Source organism: Sinocyclocheilus grahami, unplaced genomic scaffold (assembly GCF_001515645.1).
Source record: "Sinocyclocheilus grahami isolate Dianchi unplaced genomic scaffold, SAMN03320097.WGS_v1.1 scaffold769.1, whole genome shotgun sequence".
Taxonomy (NCBI): Eukaryota; Metazoa; Chordata; class Actinopteri; order Cypriniformes; family Cyprinidae; genus Sinocyclocheilus; species Sinocyclocheilus grahami.
The window spans coordinates 554615-564523 of record NW_015505948.1 but is presented as its reverse complement, the minus strand read 5'-3'; the positions used below and the strand labels follow the sequence as shown (position 1 = coordinate 564523).

At 35.8% G+C, this 9909-nt stretch overlaps 1 protein-coding gene across 1 annotated transcript in view; it reads left to right on the top strand.

Annotated features, from left to right (window-relative positions):
• The first annotated feature begins 4496 nt into the window (after positions 1-4496).
• slc5a2 (solute carrier family 5 member 2) overlaps positions 4497-9909 on the top strand; it is a 9499-nt gene continuing 4086 nt past the window's right edge. The window contains exons 1-8 of the mRNA XM_016245809.1: positions 4497-4637; positions 4766-4837; positions 5031-5135; positions 5237-5296; positions 5383-5487; positions 5604-5709; positions 8972-9052; positions 9660-9871. Coding sequence (XP_016101295.1) covers positions 4539-4637; positions 4766-4837; positions 5031-5135; positions 5237-5296; positions 5383-5487; positions 5604-5709; positions 8972-9052; positions 9660-9871 — 840 coding nt within the window. The 5' untranslated portion in view covers positions 4497-4538. The remainder of the gene's footprint in view (positions 4638-4765; positions 4838-5030; positions 5136-5236; positions 5297-5382; positions 5488-5603; positions 5710-8971; positions 9053-9659; positions 9872-9909) is intronic.

Genomic DNA, 9909 nt, shown 5'->3' with positions numbered 1-9909 from the left:
GCTGACCTGGGCATCAGGACCTCGTTTGCCATTGCCATTGCGTTCTTTTGCTTGCGCTGCTCTCCGCTGTCGTCTCTACTTGCTTGGTGGTACCACACTGGAGCAGAGCAGGGCTGTGGTGCATGCTGGTGTGCTTATATACCACACGGTTACAAATACCTGGAGCCGTGTCGCCCTAGACTCTGGCGCCACCTGCCTGGCTGGAGGCGTGGCAGTACGTGGCGGCGTTTGTGCCATTGGTGGTTACTTGCGTGATGCCGCCAAGTTCCTCAATGGCAACTACACCCAGGCTGAACCACTAGATGCCACAGGACGTGTGTTGTTCTTCCGAGAAGGAAGAGGATCAGGAGTAGAGCGGGAGGTGGCAGTTGGAGTAGAGCGAGGGGGTGGTGGTAGTGACCGTGCGCCTAGTCCAGTGGTTTTTCCTGGCCTGCCAAGGCGGATTGCAGCTGGAGGTGTGGCTAGATGGAAACGCAGGATTTATGTGTTGGGTGGTGAGAATGGATCGAGATTTTATGATAGCGTCTACTGCTGGAAACCTGGCTGGCGAAGCTGGGTCCAAAGGCGGGAGAAATTACCTGGGGAAACAGGAGGAGTTAGCCAGTTTGGATGTACCACCCTGAAGTTCCCAAAAAAACACATTTTAGCACGTCTTCGGGCTGCTCAGCAGAAACGGGGAAAGGAGAAACGACCGACCCGGTCATGCAGACTCATGCGGATCGACAGGACAAGTCAGGCAGTGTGATTTTTCAGTGAGACATATGGGCATTTTGGAAACATTTATGCACCTACTTTTACATCTTTACTCTTGGTTGATGTCTAGATGTTTTGAAATTCATTATTTCATTTCTGCAAGCTGAATGCAAGTTTTTGTTTACTAAGTATTGACGGAAAATATACATACCATTTGGATATGATTTCAGAATGTTTTGCTCTTAATAATGATAATTCTTCTCAGATTCCCAAATTTGATTTTAGAAATGGTATCGTCTTGGGAATAATAAACTCTTTGAATCACTGCAAAAACTAGTTAAACGCATGCTTGACTCAATGAGGAAAAAGGGGTTGGATAGAGGCTGAATATAGTTTTACACACATTAGAACATCTAGATTGCTACCATAACAGCGGTTGAAAGTCATAGCTTAATATGAGATCTCTTATAATCAGTGTAAGATGCTTCAAATCTTTCTTCTTTTTTTTTTTCTTTTTTTTTTGATAGTGGTTTCCTTATGTTATTATGTTAAACTGCTGTTAAGCAACATCACGAGATTCATCCAGATTTTCCATCAACTAGCATTTCTATGCAAAATTTGCAAATTTGCATTAAAATGCTGGATGGAAAAACCATCATGTGAATGTAATTTGCATAATGTGGTTAATAAATGTATACACTTCGTTTGAGGTGGATGATTTTTTTGTATTATTATTTGATTAGAAAATGCATAAACTACAATGCAAGTACATTTACAGATGAAATTGTTAGATGTGCATTCAGAAGATATCATGTGATTAAATAAATTGCTTGGAGAAGAAAAAAACATGTTGCTCTAGCCAGTCTGAAATTTTATCTTGCAGATGATTGCTAGCACACATGAAGTTTGTTAGAGTGTTATATCTGCACACTCTAAACCACATGCAATTTATTACATTTAATAAAGGAGCAGATTTCCCATTGACTACAATTTCCATTTCTATTTTTTTTTTGTATTGAACGTATGGTGCAAATTGTTTTTGCGTTATATTGTTTTGTCTAACGCAATCTTAACTAATGTGATAACTAGGCATGGGCCGGTATGAGATTTTGACGGTATGATAACCTTAAGCAAAAATATCACAGTATTGTCATTACAGCTCTAAAATGTGTTATTTTTTTAAATGACTGGGTAAAAAAAAAAAATTTCCGCTTAACACAATATATTTTGTTTTTGAGCAACGTACAGAATATTAGGAACAGTAGAATTTGTTTATTTTTTCTTGGATTTGTTTCCTAAAGAATAAAGACCCCTTTATTTAACCTAAATCGGTAATTACAGTTATTTAATTTTAGTTATATAATTTCATATACATAATTTGATTTAATAATAACCCAATTTGAAGCAAAAACAGAATGTTCTGTTCTGACTAGCTTTGTGAAATTATACTACATGCCTGAACGAAGCAAACAGCAGAAGCTCTGAATGAGACGCAGATTCACTCTCTGACAGCAGGAGGCGCTTCTGGAACAGCAGATACAGCGTTTTCTTGCTTACCGCTGTAAACAAAGCAGCGCTGCGCTGAAACACTGCTTTAATATGAACTATACAGAGACCAGATGAAAAGAAAATACCATGTAAACTTTTCTGAAGACAGTCAGTTCCCCTCAGAAACACATTCATATAAACCCCCAAATCAATATTGAGGAGTTTCTTCCAATAGTTCGTGCATCATGAACAGTGAGTGATCTGCTTGCTACAGTATTTTTCTCTGTGCGTCCGTCTTCAGCGTCTCTGGCCTCTGTTAACGGGCGTTTACAGACTTCATATTTTCACATAAAGGACATTTTGGAAAACGATTGCATTGCAACGCAATTTGTGCAAGTCCAGAACAGAGAAGAGTTGCATTAAGACAAAAAACGTCCGGTTGCCGACCGCCAGGGGAAGCTCCTTAAGTTCGGCCATCCTACACAGTACACACTTGACTGACCGCTCACTCGCACCAACAGGAGGAGGGTCTTTTTACTCTCTACACTGCACTCAACTCGAGGGATTCCTACACCTTCAGTCTTTGAGGAGACATGAAAAACAGCGCATACCGCAAGAACGGTATAACGGAAAATATTAGTGGTTTTGAAACCGTGACATTTTCAAATCGCGGTATACCTTGAAACCGGTAATCGGCCCATGCCTATAAGACCCAGATGATAACCGCTGATGAGCAACATTATGTAATTCTAAATGATGTGGCTATTCAGATTTAATGTTGCAAACCCTACTGTATTTTAAATGACCTGTAATTCACAAATGCATTTACTATTAACTGTCCCGAATTCATGCTTATTTGATGCCAGAATCTCAAGCTCAAACTTAAAAAAAAAAAAAAGATATCAAATGAAATCAAGAAACACACTTTCTCTTTGACTGAAATTTCTGTCTTTTAATCTCACATTACTGAACTAACATTGAACAATAATGCAACAAAACATGAGTCTTAACATTAACACAATCCATGTTATAGTCCTTAAGTATCTTGTGTGATTTTTGTGGGGTCCACTTGAAGCTGGACATCTCTGGAAGAGTTCATGATGACATAGTGATTGATTTTCTGCACATCGTTGTAACGCACTGTTCAGCTTGCCCTCAATGAAGTGGATCAGTATACGTATCTGTAGTGCTTTAATGGCATCTTTTTGGGTTTAGCTGGTCATCTCATCTGAAATGTTTTAAAGCATAGACTCGCAATAGAAACCAAATGACTGCTTTTTGTATGATTGTTTTCCTTTTGTTTCGGTTTCTACGTTATTGTAATTTTGTCTTACAGTAACATTTTCGCAGAGACAAAGAGACTCTGTATTTTCATCTGATGTCAAACAGGTCTGTTTGTTTTTAAAGACCTACAGCTCTCAAATATTGAACATTGTTTGAATGGAAAGTCTGTGCTCTGGTTTGCATTAAATAAATTGAACCGAAGTTTCTTTGTTGCTTGTCCTGCATATAGAAGCGAGTTGTTGTTGCATTTGAAAAGCAGTGAAGTAGTGATAATGTCACACACCAAAGTACAGGATTATTAACCAGACCTTAGTGACACAACTGATGCATTCACAAGCTGATCATCCATGAAAGAGTTTATCCCTCCTCTTCTAGTTATTTCCAAATACGGTTAGACCTGTACTGTTGGGAACATTATTTTAGGTGTTGGTGAGAAACAAGCATGTTAATTAAAAAAGAAAAGAAAAGAAGAAAATGCTATTCTGCTGATGTCGGCATAAAGAAAAACTATGCAAAATAATGTTTTATCACATCATTTAGCCTGTTACTCTAATTATGCTTGTATAATACTGTAATAAGGCCTATATGAAAAATTTAAGTCAAAGTTAAGTCTATTTTAATACATAAGAAATAAGCATGATTACATGATGTTATTAATGAAAATACTTTAAATAAATATCTGCAATTTTTTTCATGATGACATTTTGAACAGTCTGCTCAAGGGTGTTTCTTTCTCTGCTTTTGAAAAAATGTTAATGCTTTTTCATATGCTTTTTTGAAATCATAAAATTATTTAAAGCACTACATTGTTTTGTTTTCTACTAAAAGTACCACAGCATTAGTCAAGGTGTAAGTTTAGCATTTAAAGTCTTTTCTAAGTGGCTAGTAATAAGTAAATTATTGTTAATAATATTCCTTCATCAGCGTTTTTGCCATGTGGGCAAAGATCATGGATTTTACCCTCAAATCCTGTATGAAGAAATGTTTTTCTCCTCAAGTGCCTCATCCGTTGGATGCTTTATGTTTTGTCACCTCACAAATGATATCAGCATCGTGTCTGCCTGTCTTCAAAAATGGAAAACACTACAGCGAAACATGCAACCATCAACAATCCAGCGGACATCAGTGTAATCATTGGCTACTTTATGGTGGTTATTGCAGTAGGAATTTGGGTTAGTAAAAGTTTGTTCTTGTGTGTTTTAACATTTGAACAACTGATATGTCTGTTAACAGAACTACGTTTTTTAATTTATGTAGAATGTAATAAAAATAAATATTAATATAGATTTTTTTATGTTAGTCTACATTTAGGACTAATCGTGGCACAGTAAGCGGCTACTTTCTTGCAGGTCGGACCATGGCATGGTGGCCTGTGAGTATTAAATATTACATTTTAATAATGATAAGTTTAATTAAAAACTGAAAAAATGTGTCGTTTTTAAATGTTGTCACGCTCTTTTGTCACTATGAAAACAAAAGTTGTGACTGTATCTAAAGATTGCAATGCTTATTTTAAAGCTTTCTCCTTTTTCTATGTATGTATTTCTCTCACACCACACACATAGGTGGGAACTTCTCTTTTTGCCAGCAACATTGGCAGTGGTCATTTTGTTGGTCTTGCAGGAACAGCAGCTGCAAGTGGAATCGCTGTCGGGGGTTTCGAATGGAATGTAAGCTATATAAATATAGAAAAATATCATGCTTTGTCAATGGTAAAAGTCAAATCAGTTCATGATTCCAATTATTCGTTTCATGCATTTCTGTTTCACAGGCATTATTTATTGTTTTGTTGCTGGGCTGGGTGTTCGTCCCTGTTTATTTAACTGCAGGGGTATGTACATTTTTCATTTTTTTACGGTGATATTTTAGATGAAAAATTTTAATTTGAATAATATGAGTGACTCTTTTTTACAAAAGGTGATTACAATGCCTCAGTACCTCAAGAAAAGATTTGGAGGGACTAGAATTAGCTTGTATCTCTCTGTCATTTCACTTTTCCTTTACATCTTCACAAAGATTTCCGTAAGTATGAATACATGTCTTGATAATATAAAAACCTGAAGTATCATAATGTGCGCTTTGTTAGACTCAAAAAGGGCACCAATTCACTCTCTCCATGACTCTCTCGCTGAACATAGGTTGACATGTTCTCAGGAGCAGTTTTTATACAGCAGGCTCTTGGCTGGAATATCTATGTTGCAGTGATTGCCCTGCTCTGCATAACAGCACTCTATACAGTCACAGGTAAAACCAGCTACTGATCCATCTCATTCCCTTCTAGATGTTTTCACCTTTGGTAGACATTTAAATACATTTTGAAGATTGAAATATTGAAGACAAACATTTTGTCAGATCATGCATTTCTTGGGAATCAAACCCATGACCATGGCATTATTCTATTGTTTGAATGCTTATAATCGCTAGAAAACAATCGGTTTTGGACAGACAATATATTACATACAGTATCTCACAGAAGTGAGTACACCCCTCACATTTTTGTAAATATTTTATTATATCTTTTCATGTGACAACACTGAAGAAATGACACTTTGCTACGATGTAAAGTAGTGAGTGTACAGCTTGTATAACAGTGTAAATTTGCTGTCCCCTCAAAATAACTCAACACACAGCCATTAATGTCTAAACCGCTGGCCACAAAAGTGAGTACACCCCTAAGTGAAAATCATAATAAAATATTTACAAAAATTTGAGGGGTGTACTCTTCTGTGAGATACAGATATTAAATAGCCTTTCTGAAACAAATAATATTTTAATGCGCTAAAATTTGACATGCAATGTCTCTGTAGGAGGACTGGCTGCATTGATGTATACAGATACTGTCCAAACCTTTGAATGGAAAGTCTGTGCTCTGGTTTGCATTAAATAAATTGAACCGAAGTTTCTTTGTTGCTTGTCCTGCATATAGAAGCGAGTTGTTGTTGCATTTGAAAAGCAGTGAAGTAGTGATAATGTCACACACCAAAGTACAGGATTATTAACCAGACCTTAGTGACACAACTGATGCATTCACAAGCTGATCATCCATGAAAGAGTTTATCCCTCCTCTTCTAGTTATTTCCAAATACGGTTAGACCTGTACTGTTGGGAACATTATTTTAGGTGTTGGTGAGAAACAAGCATGTTAATTAAAAAAGAAAAGAAAAGAAGAAAATGCTATTCTGCTGATGTCGGCATAAAGAAAAACTATGCAAAATAATGTTTTATCACATCATTTAGCCTGTTACTCTAATTATGCTTGTATAATACTGTAATAAGGCCTATATGAAAAATTTAAGTCAAAGTTAAGTCTATTTTAATACATAAGAAATAAGCATGATTACATGATGTTATTAATGAAAATACTTTAAATAAATATCTGCAATTTTTTTCATGATGACATTTTGAACAGTCTGCTCAAGGGTGTTTCTTTCTCTGCTTTTGAAAAAATGTTAATGCTTTTTCATATGCTTTTTTGAAATCATAAAATTATTTAAAGCACTACATTGTTTTGTTTTCTACTAAAAGTACCACAGCATTAGTCAAGGTGTAAGTTTAGCATTTAAAGTCTTTTCTAAGTGGCTAGTAATAAGTAAATTATTGTTAATAATATTCCTTCATCAGCGTTTTTGCCATGTGGGCAAAGATCATGGATTTTACCCTCAAATCCTGTATGAAGAAATGTTTTTCTCCTCAAGTGCCTCATCCGTTGGATGCTTTATGTTTTGTCACCTCACAAATGATATCAGCATCGTGTCTGCCTGTCTTCAAAAATGGAAAACACTACAGCGAAACATGCAACCATCAACAATCCAGCGGACATCAGTGTAATCATTGGCTACTTTATGGTGGTTATTGCAGTAGGAATTTGGGTTAGTAAAAGTTTGTTCTTGTGTGTTTTAACATTTGAACAACTGATATGTCTGTTAACAGAACTACGTTTTTTAATTTATGTAGAATGTAATAAAAATAAATATTAATATAGATTTTTTTATGTTAGTCTACATTTAGGACTAATCGTGGCACAGTAAGCGGCTACTTTCTTGCAGGTCGGACCATGGCATGGTGGCCTGTGAGTATTAAATATTACATTTTAATAATGATAAGTTTAATTAAAAACTGAAAAAATGTGTCGTTTTTAAATGTTGTCACGCTCTTTTGTCACTATGAAAACAAAAGTTGTGACTGTATCTAAAGATTGCAATGCTTATTTTAAAGCTTTCTCCTTTTTCTATGTATGTATTTCTCTCACACCACACACATAGGTGGGAACTTCTCTTTTTGCCAGCAACATTGGCAGTGGTCATTTTGTTGGTCTTGCAGGAACAGCAGCTGCAAGTGGAATCGCTGTCGGGGGTTTCGAATGGAATGTAAGCTATATAAATATAGAAAAATATCATGCTTTGTCAATGGTAAAAGTCAAATCAGTTCATGATTCCAATTATTCGTTTCATGCATTTCTGTTTCACAGGCATTATTTATTGTTTTGTTGCTGGGCTGGGTGTTCGTCCCTGTTTATTTAACTGCAGGGGTATGTACATTTTTCATTTTTTTACGGTGATATTTTAGATGAAAAATTTTAATTTGAATAATATGAGTGACTCTTTTTTACAAAAGGTGATTACAATGCCTCAGTACCTCAAGAAAAGATTTGGAGTGACTAGAATTAGCTTGTATCTCTCTGTCATTTCACTTTTCCTTTACATCTTCACAAAGATTTCCGTAAGTATGAATACATGTCTTGATAATATAAAAACCTGAAGTATCATAATGTGCGCTTTGTTAGACTCAAAAAGGGCACCAATTCACTCTCTCCATGACTCTCTCGCTGAACATAGGTTGACATGTTCTCAGGAGCAGTTTTTATACAGCAGGCTCTTGGCTGGAATATCTATGTTGCAGTGATTGCCCTGCTCTGCATAACAGCACTCTATACAGTCACAGGTAAAACCAGCTACTGATCCATCTCATTCCCTTCTAGATGTTTTCACCTTTGGTAGACATTTAAATACATTTTGAAGATTGAAATATTGAAGACAAACATTTTGTCAGATCATGCATTTCTTGGGAATCAAACCCATGACCATGGCATTATTCTATTGTTTGAATGCTTATAATCGCTAGAAAACAATCGGTTTTGGACAGACAATATATTACATACAGTATCTCACAGAAGTGAGTACACCCCTCACATTTTTGTAAATATTTTATTATATCTTTTCATGTGACAACACTGAAGAAATGACACTTTGCTACGATGTAAAGTAGTGAGTGTACAGCTTGTATAACAGTGTAAATTTGCTGTCCCCTCAAAATAACTCAACACACAGCCATTAATGTCTAAACCGCTGGCCACAAAAGTGAGTACACCCCTAAGTGAAAATCATAATAAAATATTTACAAAAATTTGAGGGGTGTACTCACTTCTGTGAGATACAGATATTAAATAGCCTTTCTGAAACAAATAATATTTTAATGCGTTAAAATTTGACATGCAATGTCTCTGTAGGAGGACTGGCTGCACTGATGTATACAGATACTGTCCAAACCTTTGTTATCATTGCTGGAGCCTTCATCCTCATGGGATTCTGTATGTACCAATTGCTTATCAAAATTCATTGTCTTATCATTATTCACAGTTTGATGACAGCTTACATATGGCACAATGTAATGAGACAGCACATGCTCTTCTTATTTGTTTATTTTTTAAGTTAACCATCAGCTAGTTTAAGCACTAATCATCTATGATTTAAAACAAAAATAAACAGTTTTAGTTAGTAGTATTACACTCTAAAAAAAAGAAGAAAAAAATGCATTCATTTTTTCACAGGTGTTTTACCCATATTTTTAATTCTGCATTGCACCGTGCTTTAGGGTGAAAGGAAATGACTGTTAACCTAAAAGTTAAATATTTTGCATATATTGCATAAGTATTCATGAACTTATGAACTAGGTAAAGGGTATGAAATAATAGCCATGTATTTGGATAGGTCAGCAGGCACAACTGACAGCACACCTGGAGAATGTGGTCAGCACCTCATGAATGTGCAAAAGTTTACAACGTTTTTTTTTTATATAAAATTTTTACATTAACAGACAAACAAAAAAATTACAAATACTTGTGTAAATAACTTGTCAATACAGATTAACTACTATATAATAAACTGCTACTTGTGTTGTCCCCCATTTGTCAATAGCCTTCTATGAAGTTGGAGGATACAGTGCTTTACTGGATAAATATAGTTTATCTTTGCCATCTCAGAGGAGTTTTAACATCTCTGAACAATGTTATACTCCACGCGAGGATGCCTTTCATTTACTTAGAGATCCCACGACTGGGGACCTGCCATGGCCTGGCGTGTTATTTGGCATTGCAATTATTGGTAGCTGGTACTGGTGTACTGATCAGGTAAGGACAGGTTATTTAAGGATAAAGAACTCTATATA